Genomic DNA, 26,430 nt, shown 5'->3' on the forward strand with positions numbered 1-26,430 from the left:
CAGTGGGATGGGATTTGCAGCAACCCTGTTGTTGCCAGCACCTGGTAAATGTCTCAGTGAAGCCATCGCCGCTTCCAAATGACCTGCTCTTTTATGCTGAGCTCTCCTGAAGGATGGCACGGGGTATGTCAGCGATGTTAAAACACATAAACTGGTGCAGTGGTTTGGGACAGGGCTTCTCCGTGAGTGGCTGGGGCTGCTCAGCAGGAACAGGGCACGTTTTGGGCTACCAAAGCTGGTTCTGAAGCTGGATGCACCGGAGATGGGTCTGCCTTCTTCATAGCAAAGGTCGCTCTGCACCTTTCAGCTCACGTGGTTTCCAGGCACAAGGCTTCTTTTATGCTTAAATTATGCATCATGATTATGTGTCTTGCTTAATGAAGGCTTGTAATGTGCATCCAGCATCCCGGCTGGCTCCCACAACTTCTGTTTGTTTCTTCAGCCCTTCGTTGAAGGAAGAGGAATGGGGAGACAACAGTTGCCCTCCATTCGACACTTTGACTTTATAGAGAAGCAAAACAGAAATGGGGGGGAGGAGGGGGAGCATTTTACCTTGCTTTGCTCTGCTTTTAGTCAAAACCTCCTTCATCTCCAGCTGCTCTGACACTTTGCTTGCACCTGGTTTCTGCAGACCTCGGCATTCGCATGAACAATTTCCTGCCCTGACCTCAAGCCGCCTGCTCACGGGCTTCACTCAGGTTCCTCAGGCTTCCTGTTTTTCTCTTCAAGCTTTCATTTTACCAACAAACTGTTTCCTGTTCTAAGGCTTCTTTGCGACTGAAATCCCGCAATTTATCCCCAGCAAGACACGGCCGGTAAAGTCTTTGAACAACCTTCCTTCCACTAACGCTCTCTTCCTTTCTGCCAGCTGCCTGGATGGGTGATGTGCGAAAATGTTGAGGCTTCACTGAGATCTTTAAGTCTTTCTGGTCCTCTGCAGAAAAGAGGGGATAAGTGGCTCAGCCACAGGCAGCTTTTCAGTTACACTGGTGGGAAGTATTGTGCTTTCTACATTAACTTATCAGGCAGCAGCGAGCCCTCCGCTGCTTCGGCTTTCAATCATTTTCCTTTAGCTGTTGCTCAAGCACTATTAAAATTGTATTTGTGAGTCCGAGAGCAGCAGTTGGGTCTGCAGGCTGCCGTCCTGCCTGGTGAATGCCATCAGAGAGCCTGAAAAGCTGGTGGGGATGGAGAAACCAAGATAACCAGGCAAGGGATTGCGTTCAAAGAGATGCTGCGGGGATTGAAACATTTTAGCAGCAAGTCCCCCTTTTTCTTATATTTTATTTTATTTTTTGCTAACTGTGTGGCTGAGCTGTCCCCGTCACTAAGGAAGGGAGTTACTGGAGGTTTCATTTGTTCCAGTCTGTCACAAAACTACCTGTGAATTTCAGTAGCAGCAAGTTTCTCTTACAAAACATTCAATTCTCTAATGTTATTGTTTTCCTCTAGGCCATGTTTTTATTTATTCCTAATTCTTACAAAAATATTTGCATTAAGTATAACCTTTTAGCCTTAGTCACTTTGTTTATTCAATCACACCTAACTTAAGGACTGTAATATTACCGGTGTTTTTTTCCCCATGTTTATACAGACATAAACTGACATCTCCTCCCTGACAGTTTTGGGTATGACTTGCAGTGGAAATACAGCTCCAGGAGTCTTAGGTCTGACAAAAATAACCAGGCAATGAATTGCTTGTAGCTGCCTTCCTTTTTGGCCTGCCCATGGACGTGGTCCTGATGCTCAAGCTGCTGTGCTCAGCTGGAGCCATGAAAGAGCTTTTGTTTTGCAGAAATAAGGAAACAGCTCTTCAATGTAGAAAATAGAAATGTAGAAAATGTAGAAATAGCCACTCTCTGCTCTGGAGTTTTGCAGATCCATTTACTTTTAAATGCTTTTCTTACCACCAGTTTTGGTTGTCTTTAGTCCTTGGGGTCAGTGTCTCCAAGTCCTTGGGGTCGGTGTCTCCAAGCCCCATTGAGCTGTGCAGCTACTCCCCGACCAGAGCAGTTCAGATGGCATGAGCAGCCTGTCCTAGCACACATACCCTGGCCGAGACAGGTTTAGTCCTGACAAATACTTGTGTAAATCAGACAAGAGATAGATGCCACTCACTCTTGTCAGTGGATGGGTGTGCTGGGCAAGGCTCTGGAGCATGGTGAATGCTCCTTGAATGGGAGCCTGTCTGGTAAAGTGGAAGGAGAATGAAATGAGAGATTAATTAGAGAGAATTAAACATGTAACTTGCTAAAACCTCCATGGGATGATTGGAACTGAGATACAGTTTTATTGTGGGCTGGATGTGCTGCTGTGTCCTGCTTGTCTTGTTCTGGCCTCAGGTCTGTAAGTTACTTGCAACTCATGCTGTCTGCAAGCCAGCAGAGACCCTTGTCCAGGATACCGGTGTGGGGGTAATGCATTTTGTCAGCATGTAGGAGTTTGTGTGGGGATCAGCTCCACAGCCTGGTTTTGTTCCCCAGGAGCTGCCACTGGGGACAGCAGCAGTGGAAGGCTGCAGCTCCCCCTTGCTGCCCCCAGGCCCCACCATGGCCTCTCTCTGGAGCTCACTGGAAAGAGATGTGTTCAACCCACAGAGCAAGAAGCTCCTGGAGACCATCTGTGTCTGGAAGACGGGGAAGAAGAAGAAAATGTCCATTCTCTGTGTAGTGGGTAAGAACCCCAGGGTGGCCAGGAGGCAGGTTGAGCTGCAAACCCAGCTCAACCATCCAGCAATGAAATATCATTTTTATTATATTTTGCATCACATCTGTTTCGAAAGGTTATCAACAAATCTCCTCTAACACAACACAGCGTTACAGTGTCATTCTGTCTCTTCATAGATTTGCTGAAAGTTTCAGCAGGACCCAAATGTTTGATTAGGATCCAAAGGTGCACATGCTTTGGGAAATTTTGCATCTCCTTTGGTCTATGCTCTTCTGGTTGCTTCATCACTCTACAGCATTTAAGAAATTGTTAGCACAGATATGGTGTTGGTTTATTTATTTATTTTTTTTTGACAGGGGAGAGAGTTTCCTGACAACGGGCTTCCAGATAGCCCAGTCACCTGCTATAGGGTTAATTTCTGACAACCTTAGCCACAGTTTCTGGCCTAAATGGCATGCTTCAGCACCCTCTGTAGTCAATAGAGGGCAGGAGGAATATCTCCAAGGGATGATACAGTCACTCTACAAGCAGCATCTAAAATACATGAGTTGCCCCTGGAACAGCCCGTGTCTCCTTTCTGGAGATATCTATCTCAGGTGGGAGATCTGAATTAGAATAGCCAGAATGAGGTACAGTGAATTCCTCCCTGATGAACGAAAAGGTGACTGTGAGCTAATTAACACTGGAATTGAATTTTGATGGGATATGTTAATGTGGGTATCAGTCAAACAAGGCGATGCTTTTGGACCATGTTATAGGGCCTGCAACAGGGCATGTAGCTGTCATAAATCCCGTGGCAACAGGGACCCCGTTCCTGTCATCTTTGGATCTTGCTGAAATATTGCTCACACGTTACACAGAGCACAATGGCCAGGTTTAAAACTCTTTGGGAATCTCTCCAATGAATTCAGAGTACTCTGGATTAGACTCCAGAGAGCACTTCCAGTATGGAAAGGTTAAATGAAGAGAAAAGCCTTGCAGCACCTCTCCATACAGTGTTCATTGCAGCCACGACTCAAAATCAGTGTCTGTCTGTCCACCTGCACCCATCCACTCCCACTGAAGTTATATACTGGGTTTATAATAATATTGTGAGTTTTTTTTTTTTCTTTTTTTTTTTTTTTTTTTTTTTTTCTGTCTCTCATCCACAGTGGATGCCCTTAAGCCAGTGCAGCCATTTCTGGTGAAGGTCAAGGTAGACCGAGGAGAGCAGTACAAGATAGCCTACAGGTGGCCTTTAGCGGAGCTGAAGCTGGTGGATGGCAAGACTCTCGATCAGGTAGGATTGATTTTCTTTTTGTGGCAAAGGACGTGGCAGAGGGAAATGAATATGAAGCTAGAGAGACACATGCCAGGATCCATAAGGAGATTTCTTTACTGAAAGCATTGTGAGGAATTTGGAACAGGCTGCCCAGGGGAGCGCTTGAGTCACCATCCCTGCAGGTCTTCAAGAAACCTGTTGATTTAGAACTTAGCAGTGTGGTGGCGGACTTCAGCGTAGAGGTTGGACTAGATGATCTCAGAGGTCTTCTCCAGCCTGAACAATTCTATGATTCTGTTCTGTGTTTGGGTCTTCTGCAGCCCAGCCCATCCGCCTGGATGGAGGGAAGAGCAGCAAGGGTGCTTCTTTCCTCATCTAGGACTGAACCAGCCTGAATGACACTTAATTATAAAAATTATAAAAATAATAAAAAAGAAATCAAAGCCCTCTGCCTTCCCTCAGGGCTGTTTCCCAGAGAATGGTGCACTGGGGTCTCTCCATCCCTAGCTGGCTCCTCCATCCTGCTGCACTGCTCTGGGGTTTCTCGTTTCCCTCTTCTCTTCCACAAGACGTGTGCGTCCAGGAGGATGAAGCTGGAGTGATGTCCTCCCTCCTGAGTCCTCCCTCTCTTTCTGCTAGGCTAGCCAAACACTTGGGTAGGGTGAGCAATGAATAGTTGACCATTGCATTGACACAGCTCCATCAAAATCCCAGGGCAGGATCCCCTTATCCTCTGGGACAACTCTCTCCTGAAGCTCTTTGCAGCAACCCTGAGGCTGGAGAGATGGGCTGCAAAGCACTGCTCTTGTCAGATCTCCAGCAGGACACACTGTCAGACCCATCTGTCAATCCACATTGACAACATTTCTCAACATATGCTTGCATAGGATACTTAAAGATTAAATGGAGGCATTTGCTGAAAGGAAGATTGTAGAGAGAAGGAGTGAGCACGAGTCTGTGCTTTTAGGGTGACGTGAAGGTTTTTGGGAAAGAAAGCACGGACAAGATATTCCCACTCTGCTGCCGGGGCTGGCAGTGTGTCGTTAAAGTTGTTATAATTAGTTTTTTTATTAATGTGAATGTTCCAGGAGCCTTGGCGCAGTGCCTGGGTTTTCACAAGCATAGAAATAAATGAGAAAAAGAACAGCTTTCCAGCTCTACATCCAGGACAAATAAAGTACATCTGCACAGCATGGCTGAAAGGCAAATCATGCTTGCAGGTTTGCAGGGCATCTTGATCCTATGGTTAGAGCTGAACTGATATTTCCATTGTCTTACATCTCCCCTTGCATGTTTTCGTCCTGCCTGAGCTTTCTTCTAGCAGATGAGCCTGGTTCCTCCAAGCCTCCTGACCTGCCTCGGCTCCTGAGGAGCTGGGATTAGGAGACACCTCCCGGATTGTCAGTCCTTTCCCCCTCATTTGCCAGCACAACGAGACAAATTGACCATACCCTGTCTTACAGGGAGGCAAACAGAGAACTTGCTTGTCCTGATGGCTAAAGCCCTCCTGTGACCCCCAGCCTGGATTCTGACCCACATCATCCCATTTCTGCTTGTGCTGTGCCTGTCCTTTAGACTGCACAGCTTTTCTCCTTTGCAGATGTATTTTTAGTGTGCAGTCACCTCCCCTGTTGACCTCCCTTTGGGCAGGTTAAGCAGAACAGCCTCACAGTCTCCTTTTCCGTGCTGACATCTCTATTCCCTTCATCGGGTCTGGAGCTCTTTTCTTTGCCTCTTCCAGGCTGAATTCACCTTTCCTGAATGCTGGCAGCCAGAATTGTCCCTGTCACTCCTGGAACGGGACCTGGTCTCCAGCTGAAGCTGCTGCATGAGGTCCCCAGGCAGGGGAGAAGCTGCGGCTGCAGCCAGGGCACGCTGACACGGTGCCACCACGAGACCCCAGCACCAGATGAGCTTCCCAGCACAGCCCAGTGCTCAAATCAGCACAGTCTTTCCCCGTTGTGTGGCTTGGCAGGTCCATGAAAATGCAAATAAGACCTCCCCACCCTTTCCCAGCAGATAGCTGGGACCCCAGCCCATGGGATGACATTCAGTACGCACAGCAGGGGCTTGGCCGTCGGTCTGCTCCGCTGCACCCCAGCCCCGGCACCAACAAAATCCTGACACCGCAAGTCTAGAGGTGCTAAAGCTACAGCTCCCTTGACCAAAACAGCATTAATATTTATGAAGCGATTAGCAGAGGCCTCCCTGCTTTAATAGCTCCTCGTAAGGCAGGCTGTAAACCACGTGCCCTGTAAGTCCCCCCCCAGGCATCGCCGCTCTGCGCTGCTGCAGGGGCTGCTACGGAGCCTGCAGAGCAATGCGGGGGCGAGATGTACTGCTGCAAGGCGTCTGGAAAGCGACCCTTACAGCATCGCAGGACTGCATAAATCTGCACAGACTCTGCGCCTGTTACGATGATTAGTACCGATAATTATGAGAGCAGCTTCCAAATTCTCCAGAAGAGGAGATCAGGCTGTGCTGCAGAGCTAATGAGATGGTGCAGGAAGGGGTTTCTTTCTGTGGGATGTTCCTACTTCAGCACCCTCTTATTCTCTCCACCCACATACACTGCATAGTGGCAAACACAAAGTCTCCAATGGCTGGAGTTCCCCCTCCATGAGACTGCAACCTCTGGGCATAGAGATAAAGTCATGGACACTTACATGGACAAAAACCACATGGGGAGAGGCTAAGGGTGTTCTTCTTCCAGGCCATGTTCCTGTTCTTTCAAGTGACCTTCTGGAGAAGCCAGGGATGGGGTGCAGCACAGCAAACGGGGTCATTTCCATCACAACAACTTTAAGAGCAACAGAGAGGTGAAAGCCCCAAACCCGGAGAAAACTGGGAGAAAAGCATCCCTGAGATTTGTGCTAGGACTGGAGGGAGGAGCAGGAATCTCCTCTGCCTCTTGGCCAGCTGAGGTCTTGTTCTTGTAGCACTGATGTCCTGTCATTAATGCCAGGTAGCAGGGGTTTTTCGTGAGCTTGGAGTTTTGTAGAGGTTAACATTGCTTTCTCTGAGCTCCTGCATGTCCTGAGCCATTGCCTGTAGCTGGGGTAACCTGAAGTTCTCAGGAGACCAAACGCAGGGGAGATCCATGCTTGGCAGCAGGTAAAAGTGCTCACAGGGTCACTACTCCTGGCCATACACCGAGCCATGCCAGCAAGGAGGGCATACCAACAAAAAGGTGGCCTGAGAGAGTTTGTCCTGCCCTTCCCTGGCAGCAAATTGGGTAGTTGACGATACAGGTGAAACTTTTTTTTTTCTTTTCTGGATTTTCCCAATTCTTGAGTGAAGAGAGGTTTGAAATTCCAGGTTGGTGGATGGCAGAGAGGAATACTGCAGTAGGAGGCAGGCGGGTGCTGGGCTCATTCTGAACTCCAGTAGATTCGAGCTTTCTCTCACCCAGCACATCGTTAAGCTGCAGAGCTTATTGCCACAGGATGCTGTAGACACCAATACCATGAATAGGTTCAAAGAACTGTTAGAGGGAATCAGGGACAGGAGGTCCTTCAAGGGCTGTTAAACACGACGCTCTGGATCTGTGAGCTGCTGGAGGCTGGCAGGGAATCCTGAAGGCAATATCACTCCGGACCTGCCCTTTTAATGCTTTTCTCCCAAGCATCTGCTGTTGGCTGCTGTCAAAGCTGATCAGCGTCCATCCGCCAAAACCTGCAGCAAAAGGTGAGAGATTTATGCAATCTGAAAAGAGATCAGTGTGCTGCAGCAGGGCACCAGGACTGACTGAGTGCTTGGCCTGACCTACTGTGAGCATCCCAGGGTCCTCACCTGGGGTCAGAATCACTGTGCATCCTAGTTTTCAGTGCTTTTATCATGCCTGGGATTATTTGCAAAGCACCATGACCGTACCTCTCCAACCCTTCCCAGTCGCCCTGAGATAACAGGGAAAGAAAGAGCTGCCAGTAATTGCTGCAGCTTCCTTGGGCCACTGAAATCCCCAGAGCTTGAAACTGCAGCATAGCTGTGTCTCCCTCCTCCTTTAGCCTATGCCTGCTTTTCCTTCCAGCGCACAAGGTATTTTCACAGCATGCAGTGCCTGTTATTAAAACAGGCTGCTGACCTGCGTTAAGTGCACGTGGTGAGGCAAGCGGTGTTTAATTATTGATGAGGTAATTAACTGTTGACATCTAGGCGAGCCTGGATTTTGACCTGCACTTCGATAAGGTTTACAAGTGGACTGCTAGCAGCTCTGACGAGAAGAAAACCTTTATCAGATGCTTGTGGAAGCTGAACCACCGATTCCTCTCCAGGGCTATCAAGTTTGTGAATGTCCCCTCCTGTCCCGTGGAAGGTAATTCATTTCCTTGTCACACTCAGAGTGTTGTTTTATTTTTAATTTATCATCACTATATCCCTCTGTCCTTGAACCTGTCGCATGCTCTGGTGATTTTAGAGGGCTTCTCATAGATGCTGCCTGCACTCTGGGTTGGGCAGTCAAGTGTTGGTAACACCAAAATGTATTTATTTTACAACCTGCCACTAGTGTTGCATTTGACGAGAAGAAGCCTGTTCACCTCTGAAATTCGTTTCAGCCTTGTATAACATGTCACCATGCCCCTACACACAGTCCTAGAGAGGTGAGTAAAAAACACAGCCAGAGCTCAAATTAAATTTCAGATGCCCATTTTGTCCCTTAGAAGGCTGACTTTCCTTTATCCCAACCACACATTTCCTTATTCCATGCTGTTGTTCTAACTGGCCAGCAGGCTGAGACCACTAGACTCGTGTCAATTGTGACCCCAGATGGGACGCAGGGAGAGCAGAGCTTATGAAATGATGAAATTTGGCTGTACCCACGTGTCCTCCTGTCCACGCAGGGAGACAAAGGCCCCAGGAAGACAGGAAAGATGCTGCAGAGACTGAGAGCCAGGAGGAGCTCAGTGCCTACCAGGAGATGACACCGAAGGAGGCTGCAGATGTGCTGAGGCTGATGGAGGAGTACGAGCCCCTTGTGAACAACTCCGTGGCCTTTGCTGAGCAGCTGAGCAATGACCTGCACGTGCTGGACGAGGTGAGGGGGGTGAGGGGTGTGATTCAACAGAAAAGGCCCCCAGACCTGCAGCAGAAGGTGTTTTTTGTTGTTGAAGGAGTCCAAAGGCACAGTCTGGGAGTCCCCAGCTGATCTCAGCATCTGCGATGTGCGATGAGCCAGTGGGGCTGCCCAAGAGAGGGGCTTTGGGTAGGACACCTCCTGGCCACAGCCACGGACCCTGCGGGCTGTGGGGCTCAGGAAGGACCAGCAGCTTTTGCTGGGAGGTAGCCAGGTGATTGCAGAGGCCAGCGCTCCCTGCAGCCTGGCAGCCCGGCCAGAATTAACATCATTGCTGATGAATATCTGCCTGCACCAGCAGCTCTGTTTTCACTGCGCTTGGACATCAGCTTGCGTGGCCTCTTTCCAATGACTGCGGGGGAAACAGAGGCTGACCCACTCATCTGCAGGCACACCAGGGCAGAGAAGCCCACGGTCGGTCAGCTTTGGAAGGAGTAAAACAAAATAAATGGCATGCACACAGAGCCTGAAGGCTGCAGAGCCCAGAGGCACGGGGATGTGGGGGGAATGGTAGCAGTGAGGGGCTGGGATTTCTGAGGGCAGTAAAGAATTTCTTCCTTATATCTAATCTAAATCTACCCTCTTTTACTTTAAAGCCATTACTCCTTGTCCTATCACTACAATTCCTGATAAAGAGTCCTGTATTTTACCTGGTGATAGGATTTTATAGGCAGGTAAATGGAGAACAAATGGGGAAAAAAAACAAGCCAAAGGAAATATTCTAAAATATAATAGAAACCACAAACCCTAAAGCCAACCTCCTTCAGCTCCAGTAGCTGCTGTATTCCCAATTTGTGTCTCTGTATGAGTTATGCTTGGAAACTTAAGTAGTTAATCTGGAAAATCGAACTCCTGAGGGCTGTTCCTGCTTGCTCTCATACAGGCACTTTGCAACTCCATTTCCCAGCTATAAAACACACTGCAAGGGCAACCAATAAAACTCTAAGTTAAGTTCTTTGAGTCAAAAGGTGCTGCCGAATACATTATTTTAATGCCCTTTAACGAATAAACATTGCTTACTGTTAATGCAAATTAATTAATGAGATGTTTCTATTTGTAAGGCTTGATCTACGATATTAAGTGTAATTGATAGCAGCAAGTTAGACCAGCACATGCATATATTTAGACGTTTTTCCCCCACACCCCAGTGATAACACCTTGTGCCGCCGTTGCAGCGCTAATCAGCCTCTGCCAGCCCATCTCTTCTGGGGATGGCCAAGCAGCGTGCCAACAGCCTGGAGGCTTCGGAGGGAAGGAGAGCATGGCCAGGGCACCTGGGGGGCCTGATTTCCACATTGGTATTCCTACATGCTCACAGGACCCCAGCACACGCCAGAATTCATGCATCTCCCAGCGATTTTGTGCACCATGTCCGGCGGGAGCGCGATTACCGCTGCCCGAGTGGCGATGTTCCAGAACCCTTCTGCCGGCGCTGCCACCGGTGATGCTTTTCTCCTGGCCACCTCCTGTTAAGCCCTAATGAGACAATCCGAAGGCAGAGCAGTGACCAGCTTGTGGGAGGGCTGTGGCTGTGTTTTAGGAGTGTTTATTACAATGCGAAGTTCCCCGGTGTGCGGCTGGAAAGCGGCAGTCTGGCAGCGGGGCTGTTTGCTCCCTCGCAGGTCCTCATGCTGGGCTGGGCTCTGGGCAAAAGTAACATTTTCTTAACGTCGTTGTTGCTTTCTGAGATGAATATCATGGACCAGAAAGCCCCACTTCAATACCCGGTTACTGACCTATTGGCAACTGAAATCTCTGCCTGCCCTGCCTTTGTGGGGCTCCCTGTGGAAACGCTGCAGCTCTTTGCAGACAGGCAGCTTCATCTCTCCCTTCTGATAGAGACTGCTACGATTTCAGGCTTTTCTTTTCTACAGGATTTCTCTGACCTTGCCAGACCCTCTGTGAATCTGTCTACAGCTGATGCCATTGTCCCCAGCCCTTCCTCCCATGCTGTCAGCTGTTTAGCTCCTAAAACTGTGCTGCATTTGTCACGGGAGGTTTTAATACACGTTTTGCCCATGATATTGAAGCCACCAGATCCAGGCAGGGGCTGCAGAGTGGCTCTCACGCATTCTAGGAGCAGCTCTGTGATGCTCCAGTGTCTTGTCCTGCATGTACCACCTCTAGATCTGGAGCTGCCAGCCCATCCTTACTCCACTAGCAGTGGAGATAGAGTTTGAAGAAGAGAAACCTCTTGACATGGGGATTGTAGATGGCCAGCAGCTACTGTGCAGGAAACCAGCTTTCAGACACTCCTCATTCAGTGCACAGGGAGGTCCAAGCTGTGACAACCTGACTTGGGTGGAAGAGACTTGGCTTCTCTCCTTCTGAGCATTTCCCATCAGAAAGCCGAGTGTGGGGCATACTGAGTGCAGATGCAGCCCTTCATTTAATAAGAAACTCGACAGATAATTGAAATATCTGAAATGACAAACTCCTTTAAAAGCTTGATTAAGGCAGAGAAAGATAGCAGTCTGGAAGACTCATGCCTCCCATGCTCATGGCTATAGATTATTTTCCTTGATATCCCGCATGGTACTTAGGCCCTGAAAATGATACAATTAACATTTGGAAGCAGTTAATCTCTAGCGGAGCTTGTCATCAACAATTAACATGCTGTTACATCTCTACCACCCGTCAAAACAAATGCCCGAGACCTCCAGGGGCAAATAATGCCTTCAGTTTCCATATTAGAGACACACACATGTGTGTGTCTCCTGCATGATTTAACTGTTTATTAATTCCACTGCCAGAGCAGCTCAGCCTGGCACCTGGGACTTGCCGATGTAGAGTTTGGCTGACTGCAAGGATAAGACACTGACCTTGTGCTGATAGTGATGCAGGACAGCTGTCTTGCATGTTATGACGATGAAGACTCTGCTTTGACTTGGGAGGATGAAGGTCAGGATATCTGGCTCTGAGATGGTGCTGATCAGCCCCTGGCACGGTGCTGAAGCCCTCTGTTTCTCCGTTTCACAGGCCAACCTGAGGGCCATCATCTCTTCTGAGAAGCAGGTGACAAAGCTGATGAGCTCCATTGATGAGGCCCTGGCAGAGGTGGCCAGAGTGGAGGAGACCTTGCAGGTCTACGATGAGTTACTGGGAAGCGTGAAGCAGCAGATGGACCACATCCACCAGGAGAACTCCTTGCTCCATCACATCCTCTCTAACAAGACGAAGCTGATGGATGAGATCCTCTTCCTCACGGTATGTGGATTTGTGAAGTCTGTTAAATCTGTTCCAGAAGCTATCAGTGAACCGCAAACCCTGAAAACTGTTTGCAAAGGCCACAGAGCTTCTCTGGCCTAGAAATGAGGAACTTTGTCTTGATAATATAAGGACGGACACAGCTGGGATGGGCTACAGGCAGACTGGTGGCAATTACGATGCACAGTGCCCTCACTGTGGCCCAGTGCTGTAGAGGGACCCCCAAAGGTCTTTTTCATGGGCAAGGTGAGCCTCAACCTGTGTAATGCCATATGGAAAGGCAAGCTATTTACCAAAATAATACACCGTAAATGCAAGAATTGTGCTGTAATAGCACAGCTAATCCTCACTTCCACTGGCTATGGTGACCTCTACACCACTGACCTTTTTATTTCTTAGTCACTGCCTTCTCCTTAGCTTTTCCTTTCTCCTGCCATCCACCTTGCTGCCAGTAGCCATACCAGCAGTGCCAGCCCATTCGACACTCAGGCTGAGCCCCTCCGCTGGCACTGCTGCTGTGACTGTGCAGACCTTTGTTTTTGCTGGGGACAGAGCAGCACAGCCTTCTCGATGGACAATTGCAGCCTGGCAGCTGAAGGTAGCACTTGGCTGTTTCAAGCCAGCAGCCTTCCAGGTGGAATGGGAAGGGATGCAGAGCTGGATGTGTTTGCACCTGCTCTCTTCTGGCTTTGTTTTCAGACCCACCTCGACCTTGGCAAGGAGCACTGCGAGGCCCTGAGCCGGGCAGACCTCTCCAGCCCCAGCGGCCTGAAAGCCTGTGTTGCTGCAGCAGAGGCGTTATCTGGCTGCATGAACATCCAGATACAGCCTGGTAAGGAGAGGGCAGAGATTTATGTCTGTGAAGGGTAGAGACATCAGCTTATCTGCCACTTGTGCTGCTCACGCACCATTTTCCTGCAGCACAGCCAGAGAGATGAGCTGGGACACAGGCTGGCAGAGGTGGTTTTCTTCTGAAGATGTTGCTGGAGCTTCCATGAGCCTCCTTATCTCTCTTTGCACAGTATCACAGCAAACTTTCTTCCATTTGTTGGCTTTTAGGGGGCAGCATTCACCCCAGAACTTATGCTTTGAACACGTCTTGCATTTGTCAGGGCGCTGGGTGACAAAAGGCCCCAGTGCCACTCCATGCCACTCTAACACCTCTCCTGCTTTGTCTCGAGGTTACCGAAAGCTACAGGCTGTGGCGGAGCAGCTGATCATGTTTGAAACACTCAAGCAGAACTTTGAAAACAGCTTCATCAGTCACATTACGAACATCTTTGAGCTGCAGGTGGGTGTCACTCTCCACACAGCAGCACAGCATTCTGAGGAACTTGACTATCCTGGTAAATTAGCACCAGTGGTGTTGGGGATGCCACCATAAAGGATTCTCCAAAAGCGTCTCCCCAAAGACACCTTTTCATGTACTTTCACCCTGCAGTTGCCCCCAGCTTACTGGCTAGTTTTGCATGCATGCAGAAAAAATTCAGCACACCTCTGCATCTCTCAGGCTATCAGATTCCTCCCCATGAGTCATTAATCCTCGGGTCACGTTACAAAGAGAAGTGGTTTTGCTTTAGATTTTTTGCTTTAGATTTTCTCATTTTAATTCAGGAGCGGTGGTGGCTGTTCATTTGTTTGTTACGCAAAATCCCAGGAGAAAACCCAATCCCTTGAGCCTTTGATTAACATTTTCAAATGTTTGTCATGCAATATGACAGATATGGTGGACACGGTGGGGAGAAGTTTGGAAGGACAACGTGACTCTTCTAGATTTCATTTCATGAAGAGAAGAGGAGTTGCTCCCAAATCCTTAGCATTACAGCCTTAGATGCTTGACATTGACTTTCAAGGGTTGACCCTGGGAAGAGATGTGTCTGGAAGGGATCTGTGGGATCTCCCTGTGTCTTATCCTATCCACTGTACTTAGCCACAGCATCCCACGTATTACTGATGGGCCAAATCATTCCTCTGGGCTCAGAATTGTTCACCCAACGTAGGGTTAAAACTGGAGTTCAAAGTGCTCACTCCAATCCTCTCTGGCCTTTAAATTTGCTTCTCAAACATTCAGAATTAGCAATCCAAGGGTGGTTAGCAAACAACTGTTTTCCAGAGCTTCCCGAGGCCATTTTATTCAGCACTCTCTGTCCTTTCTGTTGCTTTAGGGCAATGCTCAGGTCGATGCTCTCATGAACCCCTTTGACAAGCTCTCTGCACCAAACCATAGTCTCCATCATGAGGAACTGGCACCCTACACCCCGCTCACGGCCTGGCTGAGGAATGCCAACCCAGTTCTCTTCTCTGATCTCCCCAAGGTATGGCTGAAATCCCAAATAAATATCCATCCAAGAGGTCAACTCACGGCGAGAGCTCAGTTTCTCCAAATCCCTTCTTGGCTGTGAGCTTCCAGCATTTTGCATTTCTAGGAGAGAGTCTGGCCAGCTTGGCCACCTTAGGCTTGACAGAAATAGGTATGGGACTTGGTGACAGATACTGTGTTGAAGGAAAAGGTCTGAAATTCCCAAATTTGGTATTGCTGCTGTCATCTGGGCATCCCTCTACTGCATATGCTTGATAAGATGAACTGCATTCATTCAAACATCATTCATACAACACTTGGGTGTATTTTATTCAACTGTATTTTATTCAAGTGAACTTTATTTGTAGAGTTCTGGGAAGCCCTTAATATCCTTGGCATCTTCTGCTAATACGGACATTGCTGAGTGAATTAGATGGTTTCTTGTATATCACTAAGGCTTGGTTTTCATTTTTGTTACTGTGTTTTGCCTTTCCAAAAGTCTTACGCCCCAAGAACAATAGGTCCATTTCAGTTACCATCTGCTGACTTTTGCTTCAACTGGGCAGCTGAGGAAAAAGCTCTGAGATGGGAGCTGGTCATGGGGAGATGAGATGCAGAGGAAATTCCTGTGCCCGTCTTGTTGTTCCAGGTCTATGCCCAGAACCTCAGCAGACTCTACGACAGGGAAATCAAAGCCTTTTTTGAACAAGCCAAAATGCTCTTGTTGGGAAGAAGAAAAGGAAGTAAGTGACTTTCAGATGTGACCTTTGTGCTGCTGAGCAGTAATTTCTTTGCAAGTAGGGAATGCAGCAATCATCCCCCATCACGGGTGTTACTGTGCCATGAGCTTCCCTCCTGCCCTATGGCCAAGTCTGCAGCTGGCAGCAGGTGACAAAGTTGGCTCTGATGTGCACCAGGTGGTGTCTGTGTGAGCCACGGCCCCATGTATTATTCAGCATTGTTTAGCTGCTTCTCAGGGCTGTAGTTTCTGTGTATCTTGCCATTTAAGGACTCCCAAACGATGCATGGGTGGCTGGGATCACATCCTGAGGAGCCATAAGTGAGGGTGACATAGGAGTGCCTGGCTAATGCCTGGTCCATATTTCATACAAGCAGAGCTGGTCAGGCACTTCTCCCTGTAAAGAGATGGCACCAAGCCTGTCCCTGAAGACATGAGTGTATTCATAGCGATATTTGTGAGAACAGAATGATTTCACAGTGAGCTGGCTGTGGGGCTGTGTTGTCCCAAGGTGATCATTTCAACAGGAATGGCTGCATCTGACTCAAAATATTCCAGTCAGGTGTTTCTGAAGATAAAAAGAGAAACTGATCTGTCTCCTCTGGAAGTTTTTGATTGCACAGAAATCACATTTTCCTTCAGAAAAACAAAGCACTGTAATGGAAAGTTCCATGCCAGCTTGGCCCAGCTTGAATGTCAGAAACCACTTTGCATGGTGTGTTTAGTCCATCAGAGCACTAGCCTGGCTGCTTTCAGCTCTGCACCTACTTCATCACTTGTCTCCACATCCCAGGGGACACCCTGCATGCTGGCTGGAGATGGAGGTCAAAGGAAAGAGGGCTGGTGCCTGATGGTGGCTGGAGGAGCGCAGCCAAGGGCTCTGCCTCTTGCCCAGCCAACACATGCTGCATCCCTGGGGCTAGGAACGCTGAGCGTCACTTCCCTCTGCACCACGGCAGGTTCAGCAGCTCCCCTGGGGCAGTGCTGGCCCTGGCTGCTGGTTCTGCTCACCCCCCTTTGCCCCCCAAGTCTGGGCTGTGATGCCAGGCAGCGGTAGGGAGTTGGATTTTCCCACAAGCTAAGGTACTGACCCTTAATTAAAGTTTTTCCTTTTTGAAATTTTGCAAGTAATGGAGGAAAACACCTCCAGGAAAACTTTTTATAGTCACCACAAACCGATTTTTCCATGCCAGAATGATTTGCCCAACTATGGAGCCAAGAGAGATAATTATCACCCGGCTGAAAAAAAAAAATAAAATCAAGAACTCTCCAGAAGAAAAAGAATAACATAAAAAGCATTAAAGCACAAGTTGTGCAGGGAAAGTCAATATGACATTATTACTACCCTTGTAATTTAAAAACCAAAAGATAACAAGCAATAAAATCAAAGGGACAGGCTGAAAAACTGGGAGTAGGAAATCATTTGTGCGCAATGCTGGTAACCTGCTGTACTTGTTGCTGCAAGCTGTCACTGTTGCTGGAGGATGCGGGAAAGCCTATAGCCAGAAGATAACAGGAAAATAAAATGAAACTATAATAATAATCCCAGGATAATACTGAGATATAGAATTTCTGGAAGAGGAAAGCATTTCATAAGAGCTGTAAAAGAAGACACTTCTGCCATGGGTCTATTGCAACTTTATCTGTCATCCTGAACATCCCTCCTGGAAGCCTGGCAGATAGGGTAATACAAACAGTTAACAAAAGATAACCTTCCTATCACCCCCCTGGCTCCTTGATGCCTGGACACAGCTTCTCCTAGGGAAACATGCTCTTTTTTTTGGCTTAAAAATAGGAATTCCTGATAAAAGAATATGAACATACTGGCAAGCAAGCAAACCCAGGGAATTGGCAGTAGGAAGGCAAACTGCTCCATGGTTTATAAGATAATGTAGCCAAACCCCATTTCCTGAAGAAGGATGATTACTTTTACTTAAATAGAAGGAAATAACAAAGATTGCATGTGGGATGGAGAGGCCCTGGCTCCTATTTGCGAAGTGATTGATGGACTCTGAGCAAGGGACTTCAGTTCTGCTGGGCAACAGGAAAAACACCATCACCCTTTTGTGTCCTAGGCACTGAGCAGGTGCAGACATGGCTGGGCTGTTAAAGCAGACCTTTATGAAGCCAGTCTTGTTAAATAAAGATAGCACAGGACACGTGTCGCAGCCAGTCTACCTAATCCCCCTCCGTAAACACGAAGCCAGTCATCTCCTTTCAGTACTTGGTCCATCGTTAGCACTCATGCAAGCCCCATAAAACAGAAGTAACTAAAATCCCAGGAGAAACTCCTGTGTCTCCTGGCTTTCTTCCCAGGCTTTCTCTAGCTCCCACTGCCTCTTTCTTTCTAATCACGACCCCGGCAGTGAATTTTTAGGGTTGTTTCCCTGCCTCATAAAGGATTGTTTATGTTGATCCCTTCTAAATACCCAACCTGAAGATTTGCTGCCTTGTTTCAAGTATTATAGGGCAGTTTACAAGGCAAACCCCAACCTTTTTACAATTGAGTCACTAATTAAATTTTCTCCTCATTTTTCCATTCCATTTTCCACACAAAAACTTCAACCTGTAAAATTATTTCCTGGTTGCTGTGGGGAGAAATTTTTTCTAAGTTTTGCCACTTCTCAGCAAGTGAAATGATCATTGCCCATTGCATAAGGGCGGGAAAAAAATATTAGGAAGCAGCTCGTTAATTTTTCTCCATGGTTTTTGCAAGACTGGGGGGATGAGAAGGGCTGTCTGTCATCTCTCATCCCTTCTTGCTGCGTAGGACATCTGACAAATCCTTTCCAAAGGTAAAGGCCCTGCAGGTATTGGCTCAAATAAGGATATTTTGGATATCACAGAAAATAAAGAGCTGGCCTGAGTCACCCAGGACCTCTGGGGTTAGTGGAATAATACCAACTTTTAGAATTAATTAGAAAATAGGGATGTTTCCCCACTGATTTCTTTCCCTGGATATAATTGTTTTTGATGCATATTTCAAATACATTTTTCAACTTTTCAACTTAAACCAGGCAGGAAAGGAAATGTTGTGGTAAAAACTGGTAGCGTTTGAAAAGTATATTAATTTCCAGATGAACACTTATAATTGAAGAAAGCAAGTTGCAGAAAAAGCCAACTGTCCCCTTCAGGGATTTGTTTGAATGGTAATTTAGCATAAGAACTAAGCAACAAACATTTCTCCTGAAACTCCTGCAGGCATTTCTGCTGATTTATGCTCTTATCACCCAGGATTTTTCACTCCCCAGTCCTCAATATATAGTACTAAGCCCTAAATAGCAAAAGGAAAAGTATCACAGGGAAACAAGAAGAAAGTAATGACTGAAAAACAGATGAGAAGGTAGATTAAAAAAAAAAAAAAAAAAAAAAAGAACAAAATTGTATCCCCTGCATATTTGAACCTGATAAAAATCTGTTGGGGAAAGGCCAAAACACACCAAAGATCAGGAATAAAGATGTTTCAATCCATTAAAGTGATCAGAGGAGCTGAAGAGGCCAGGAGGGACAGATGCCCAGCCACCACACTGTGCCTGTTGCAGGTCTTCAGGAGGGCTTGGAGAAGCCGATGGTGATGGGGAGCAGGCAGCACCCTCGCTGGAGCCTCCCAGGGAGCAGAGAAGGACAGGAGGACACACCAGACAGAGGAAACGTCATCAAGGTCAGGAGATGAAGTTTTCAAAATGGTTCACATGTCCCACAAGGGCTGTGCCCAGTGCTGCAGCACATCCCAGGGCCATTTCTCCAGTGTTGCGTACCTGGGGCTGAAACAGAGCTGTTCTGTACGGCTGACACTCTCCTTGTGGTGGCTTAAATGTCACTTCAGGTGGACATGGACACCCATCCCGGTGTCCTCAGTGTGTGTTGGAAGTTTTAACGTGCATGCTGGTTTCTGAGCAGATGTTGGAGCAGGTGCTGCGAGAGCTGCAGCCCCTCTGCACCACGGAGCAGCAGTTCATTGAGAAGTTCTTCCACCTGAGCCAGAACACCACTGAGCTGCAGGTGCTGGAGGTAAGCATGGGGACTAGGTCCTCTCCAGTGCCACTGGCCCATCCCTCTAGCTTGATACAAGCCTCATCAGGCACAGTGGGGTGTCTGATTATCTGCTTACCGGAGCTCTCCTGGGCTCTGGTCCTCTGGAAATAGTCAGTGGTGTCACGACTGCTGGTGGTGTTGAGACTCCCTGAGGACAAAAGCAAATTGAACGTAAATGATGGTTTCAGCAAGATCTCAGCATATCTAAATATCAACTGTGAGACTGCAGTACAATGCAGCATGACTTCTGCTGAAATGAAACCTAGATTTGAGGAGGAAATTCTTCACTCAGAGGGTGGTGAGGCACTGGGACAGGTGACCCAGAGAGGCTGTGGATGCCCCTTCCTTGGAGGTGTTCAAGGCCAAGTTGGATGAGGCAGTTGGATGTAGCACTGGGCAACCTGATCTAGTGGGTGGCATCCCTGCCCATGGCAGAGGGTTTGGAACTAGATAATCTTTAAGGTCCCTCCCAATGCAAGCCATTCTATGACCCTATGGTGTCAAGCTTTCCTCTGAGAGAACATGCAGATTATACTTTCCACCTCTTTCTTCATTTCAGGTACCTGCCTCTAAGGGAGGAGAAAACACGGCATCTGCAGAGGATCCTCCTTGCACCAAGCCTCGGAGCCAGTATGTAGATCACGCAATTCATTGCTTTGATGTGGGCATGGTCCAGAGTGTCCTACAGGAACTGCCAGAAGAACTGATAGATTATTATTATTATTTTGCCATTGATGACCATCCTGATTTCAACATTGGTCTCAGGTTTGCACCCTGGACAGCAGCAGAACCCAAAGGCATCATAGCTGGGCTTGCAGAGAGGCAGAATGCTTCTCCCCAGTGCAGTGGCTCTGCTTCAGGAGGGTTACAGAAAGTGGGGTTTCTTGGCATCATGCTTTGATCAGCTTTAGTTCCCTAATAGCAAGATTGTAAACTGAAAGCATATTATGGAAAAAAAAATAGAAAAAATGCCAGCATAAAACCACAAACTTTCCATTTGGATGGGAAAACAGGACCTCGGTGTCCTCCCACAGGCACAGATGTGGAAGAGTTGGAGGACTCAAGCAATAAATAAGCTCTACTGTGATACAGAAGGCTTTCCTTCTCCCTTACGTAGCTTTGCACATGCCTCTCCAGCTGGCCACAGCATCAGTGCTCCTCCCCATTTAATTACTCTTTTATGTTTATTTTTAAGACTGGAAGAACCTACAACCCGGCTGCTGAGTGAGATTTTCAGTTCGCTGGAGCCCGAGCTGAGAGGCTTCCTTGATGTCTGCAATAAGACCCACCCCTTCAGCTGCTTGCAGGTCTTGGTTACCTTGAGTGACTCCGTCTTTGGAATGTGGGGCTCTTCCTCAGCTCCCCCCTCATCCTTCCTCAATACTGTCCTGGGCAACATGCTGCTGCTGGCCAAGAGCAGCTTCAACAAGTGCATTGTGAGTGTTGGTAAGAGCAAGGCCAAATAGATATGGGTGGTGGTTGACCTCCTCCAGGGACTTCTAAACTTCTAATGTGGGCTTTACTGAAGGCAGTGCTGGTGTGTATCAGATGTGGATCTGACTCTGGTTTTGGGAAGACTTAGCCCCTCATTGATTATGTCTGAGAGGTAAAGCACAATAAAATAAAGTGCCACATGTGCCTGCTCTTATCAGGATGAGGAAACTGAAGGGTTTTTCCCCATGTACTGCTCTGGGAGGCTGTTGAAGCGATGGCTGCATATCAAGTTGTTGCAGCCAAGCTCTTCTGCACTCCTGCTGGCACAGCAGGACTTGCTCAAGGACCAATTGGTAGGGAGGAGAGTGTGGGGTGATCAAGATCCCATCAGAAGTGAAAAACCTGGCCCTGACACTGCTGAGGTCAAGGAAAGCCACATGCTGGCATCAAGGGCACCTCTGCCAAGACCTGGAGCAGACAGCCTGTTCCCAAACTGGCTTGAGAAGTGCCAGAATTAGCAGAGGGGAGAGCCTCTGTCCTTTGGGTGTATGTGTGAGGAGACAGAACTATGTCTGAGCAAAGAACCACGCAGCCTGAGACCAAGCATACCAGCTCCAGAAGAGCACCTAGTATGGTTTCAGACAGCCACAGGCAAGGAAGCTCACCTCTTCCCATAGACTCATGAAGGGAGGCTGTTGCTGCTAGTCCAACCTTGTAAATGCAGAAAGCAGTACACAACTCATTGCTTGGCTTGTTTTCTGGCCTGTGGCTTTGCCTGCTGGAAGAGGGGGCTGGGGCCATGACAGACCTGAGCATATTTTTTGAATCATTGCCAGGGGACCTTGTGCAAAGAAATCAAGGAGGCGAAGGCACCCAGCAAGATGAGAGGTGGGATCCTGCCCTCTGTGAGCCGCTTCGAGGAGTTTGTGAATTTCTCAGAGGAGGTGTTCAGGACAGCTCAGCGCAGAGGGGAGCTGGACAAAGCACACCTCAGGCTGGCCAGCAGCGTCTTCAGCAGCAGTGAGTACAAAGACTGGTGGCAACCATAAGGCTGCAGCCTCAGGAGTCATCAGCAACCAGCTGAGCCACCAGAGCAGGGAACATGCAGGCTACCTGCCTCCTGAACACTGCTTGGGCTGAATCTGCCTTCCCCAAGCAAAGACCTGGAGCATCTGACAAATTCAGACTGCAGAGAGTACAAGGTGCATGCTGCCTGGGATGTTTGCAGAGGCTGGGACACAAGCTTAGCTCTGAATCTAACACCAGGCTCTCCGCTACAGAGGAGATGCTTCCCACTACAGATCAGACTTCTTGCAAGGACAGGTCTCAGGAGCACCAGCAGCCAGAGAGTAACTTTGCCCCCAAAGTACTAAGACAGAGGGAGAGGGGTTGGGAGAGCCAGGCAGGCAGCTCTCAGTGGGCCCCTGGCTGTGGGTGCAGAGACCCCACTTCCCAGCTTGGAGAAGACCTGAGGCACTGCAGAAGTAATAAGTCCAAGCCTCCAAGAGCATGAGGTGGTGCAGATGGGCAGCTCCTATCTGCAGATGAGCTTGAGGTTGGAGCATAAACAGGCCCTACCATGCTACAAGCAATCTTTAAAGCAAAGTGGGTGAGATAGGGAATAAAGCTAATGAACAAGGGCCAGTATGTGCATTACAGTTACTCCCTCCAGCATTTCAGAGGGAGACAGTTCAAATAGGATGGCCTAATGACCTGTTTACCATGAGGAGTGAGAAGGGCCATCTCTGCTCTGCATACACAGTGAGCTACTTGAGCTCCTGCCCTCTCCAGACCAGCTAGCGAGTGGTTGGCAGCATGGTGAGACCTGATGAAAGATTTGGATAGGGCTGGATTAGACCCGAATGTCTCTGCACACTTTTGGGTAAATTATAAAATATTACAGCTCCAAAGCCAGTACACTGCCCTGGAAGGCAAGGCAGTCAGACAGCTGAACAGCCTGTGATGAAGCTTACCTCAGCCCTTGATTCTCTCCATACCTGTCCCTGTCTTTTCAGTCAATAGCCTGTCCTCAGCAAATCTCAAGGCGAACACAGACATGGTCATGATGGAGAATTTCCACCACATTCACTGCTTCCTGTGCCAAAAGAAGATACAATGCCTGGAGGACAAAAAGAGGGAAGCCAAGCAAAGGTATAGTGAGCACATGGAGAAATATGTCATCACCTACCTGGGCCAGCCACTGGAAAAGCTCAATGTGAGTACAGAATAACCTGACCCATCAAAAGGTCACTGCAATTCATAAAATTACAAATCCACAGGACAGGGTCCAGAGGAGGGGAATCAAATTTAGAAACCACAACCTAGGATGGAACGGAGGCTGTTTGCAACAGACTACTAAGGGGTGAAAAAGAGTTCTCAAATCTGTGAAAGCTTGTAAGATTGAGGGAGTAACCCCTCTTCTGTGGCCATGATGAACAGGACCAGGGGTCAGGAGCTGAAGTTCCCACACTTCTGACCACTCACTGCTGCTTTTTATGGTATAGCACAGTGCCAGCTCCCCTTGGAAGACCAGAGGACCAGCTCAAAAGCACCTCTGCAACTCATGGCCTCGGTGCAAGGACCTGCTCAGCCCCCTTCTCCTGCTCCAGGTTGCGTGCCTGTGCCTGGCACATGCTAGTTTCTTTTTGCACAGCTGCCTGGACTAATTAGCCTAGGAGAACCTCACACTTCCCAGGTGACTGCTTTGTGAACTGAGCTAAAAGCATCAGGCTTCACTAACTCAACCAGGCATCCCCCTTCCTCTGAGATGATGGCTGCTCTCAAGACCCCTCCTTGCTCTGCTTCTTCTCGACCCACTCACTGGCCTAAAATATCTCAGACTGAGTTCAGCTTGAATCATTTATAAGACCTGCTCCTTTCAATTTGTTTGCAGTCTTCGCTGTCAAACATCTTGTAGGTTTGACTGGAAGATCAGCTCAGCATCTCATGCTGCTTTCAGCAGTGACATGCTAATGTCTTCAAATACTTCCTCCTGCGAGGGAAAGCAGAATTTCATTGCTCCAAATAACATGAAGGTACTTGGTGTTCTGCTCAGACACCTGACAGCCACCTCTTACAGCCCATGTAGCTCTTCAGGTTTGAGCTCAGTTCAACATAAAGAGTAGTTGCAAAGGCACTGAGTAACCTAGGAGCCCACACCTGTTTTTGAAAGAAGCTTGTAACTTTAGGAACCTCTTTCTCCTTGAAAACCCTTAGGATTTAAGATATTTCTCCACCCCAAACTGCAGCAGAAATACTCAAGACAGCCTACAGCATATTGGGCTGTATGGCAGCAGATCAAAGGAAGATATTAGTCTTATTTTTTTTCCCCTTTGTTAGGCCAGATCTGAAATCTTGTGCCCAGCTTTGGGGCTCCAGATCATGAACAAGCTCACAAGGGGGCCACCAACATGGCCAGGGAACAGTAATATGTGTCCTGTGAGCTTGGCCCTGGAGAAGAAAAACAGTTTTAGGTGTACCCAACAGCAACCTTCCCTAGGAGGTAACTGAGAAGACACAACCAGGTCCATCACCAAGATGCATAGCAGAATGATGAGAGAACAGCTACACACTGGGGGGAAGGAGGTGGGGGGTAAGCTAGAGAGAAAAAAAGCACGATGAGGATAATGAAAATCTTCAAGGACAGACTGCCAGTGTTTTAAGACCCACCTTCAGACCAGATACCCTGGTCTGAATGCAGTGGCGATCCTGCTTTTAGATGGAGGCTGAACTAGAGGCTGACTGAGGTTCCAACAGATTCTGTGTCTAGAAAAGCACATGCAGGGAAAAAAAAAAAAGTCCTCTATCAGCATTGAGCCTTTCATGAAGCTACCCTGCTCCTGGTATTTCTCCTAGAACTAGCTGAGGTCTGTACTCCTTTGGGTTGGCTTAGCCCTGGGCTCCTAGAAGTGACAGCCATGCCTGTGGCTGGATATACACTCCTTTTGAAACACCTCCTTAAGGGGCAGCCTTTCCTGCATACACACAACATCCTCAAAGTACTGAGAAAATTGAAGTTCATTTTACAGTTTTGCAGATTGTTACTCCATTTGAATCCAAACCCTCTCTAGCGAGGCAAACTGCGTGAAGCCCTAAGGAACACAAGTAACTTTTCAGCAGTCCCATTGCTCCATGGTAATGCCACCCCTAGAGATCCCACATGCTGAGCAGGGAGGGAAAGTAGAACTGATGAAATGCCCTAAAGCACAGCCAGGCCTGCAGAGCAGCCCTGTTTTCCTGGAGGACGAGTGGTCTGATACTTCTCTTCCACTTGGTCATGGGAAGGGAACTGAGGACAGTGGCCAGGTTTCATCCCTAACACCTTCATGCAGCTCATCAGTGGATGTCTCCTTGCTTTTCCAGCACTTCTTTGAAGGGGTGAAAGCCCGCATCGCTCAGGGGGTGAAAGAAGAGGAGGTCAGCTTCCAGCTGGCCTACAGCAAGCAAGAGCTGAGGAAGGTCATTGAGAGGTACCCTGGCAAGGAAGTAAAGAAAGCCCTCGAGACCCTCTACAGGAAAATCCACAAGTATCTCTCCCCAGAGGAAAATCTCCTGCCGGTGATTGATTGTGGTGTTATCTGGGTGTGGTGTCATGATTATGGGGGGAGTTCAGGGCTGCAAAGCAGTGGGTCTTCTCCTCTTGAAGTTCCTTCCTTCTGGCTTGTCCTGTCATAGGGTGGCAGAGCATGCATGGCTTATCTTCTTGCAGTCAGCCCCCACGTACAGCTGGCACAGGCTGATGCCCTTTTTTTCCCTAGGTGGTGTGGCACGCCATGGAGCAGGAGCTCATACGTCAGTACCAAGAGCTGGAGGATCTGATCCAACGTTGTTACGCAGGCTCGGGGATCACCATGGACTTCACCATGGCGGACTTGCTGAGCTATTTCAACTCCATCACCCTGTCCAGTGTGTAGAGGCAGATGCCTGTCGATTGAGACCAGCTCAGGGATCCTCTGCAGCTACACCTTCAGGAAGCTAAACTGAATGTAAAACTTCCCAGGCTGAATTTTGATACGCAGTGCCCTGCTCTGAACTCAACACCAAGGTGCAGCTACCTTGTCAGTATTAGACTAGATCTCCTTTGGGGAAGTAGAGCTTCCAGGGACAAAGCACAGCTTCCTCCCACAAAGAAATCACTGTACAGCCAATGAAAAAACTCCCAAACCTCAAGTTTCTGCCAAGGTGAGTGCCCATGCTGTGCATCTTCACCAGACCACTGCCTGCCGTGCCACACAGCTGAATGATGAAAGCCCTCTGCTCCCCAGGACTCTCTCCTTTTTATCTCCAGTGAACCTGTGCTGAAGCAAGAGGGTCACAATGCATCAAGCCACCCTGATATGTGCAGTGCTATTATATCTAAGCATGCACAATTACTCTGCCAATTGGAGTGAAGTAAATGCTACTGTTTCAGCATCTCAGGGAAAATGCTTCTCAAGGATTATCTTTTTCTTACCCCATTTTCTTACGAAGCATCCCATAAGAATGTCACAGCTTGTTACTATATTGTTTTTAAAAATATGGTCTTCACTCAATTCTTGCATCCTGTGTTGGTGACTTGGAGGCTGACATCCTATCCAAGATAGACTTGTCTTTAAAAAGTAAAGACTTGGAGCTTCCCGGTTCAATACAAAGCAAATAAAAGCACTGCTCACACTACTCAGATGGTTTGATATCATGGAACTCCCTAAGATCTCAAAACAGATAGGAGCCATTTC

General features: G+C 48.1%; 1 protein-coding gene across 1 annotated transcript; it reads left to right on the forward strand.

Moving 5' to 3' along the window:
* Positions 1–2,549: 2,549 nt before the first annotated feature.
* Positions 2,550–25,629, forward strand: LOC311213912 (exocyst complex component 1-like; the record flags this gene model as incomplete). Its single annotated transcript, XM_084294250.1, has 18 exons — positions 2,550–2,673; positions 3,819–3,946; positions 5,017–5,148; positions 8,084–8,243; positions 8,770–8,963; positions 11,982–12,209; positions 12,909–13,041; positions 13,391–13,500; positions 14,375–14,524; positions 15,158–15,251; positions 18,790–18,908; positions 19,145–19,258; positions 19,842–19,912; positions 20,478–20,718; positions 21,553–21,736; positions 22,732–22,931; positions 25,079–25,273; positions 25,474–25,629. 18 exons carry the CDS (start codon positions 2,550–2,552, stop codon positions 25,627–25,629), a joined length of 2,733 nt encoding a protein of 910 aa, XP_084150376.1.
* Positions 25,630–26,430: the final 801 nt, after the last annotated feature.

The sequence above is a fragment of the Netta rufina genome (genome assembly GCF_964035555.1).
Source record: "Netta rufina genome assembly, chromosome: 12".
In the NCBI taxonomy this organism is placed as follows: Eukaryota; Metazoa; Chordata; class Aves; order Anseriformes; family Anatidae; genus Netta; species Netta rufina.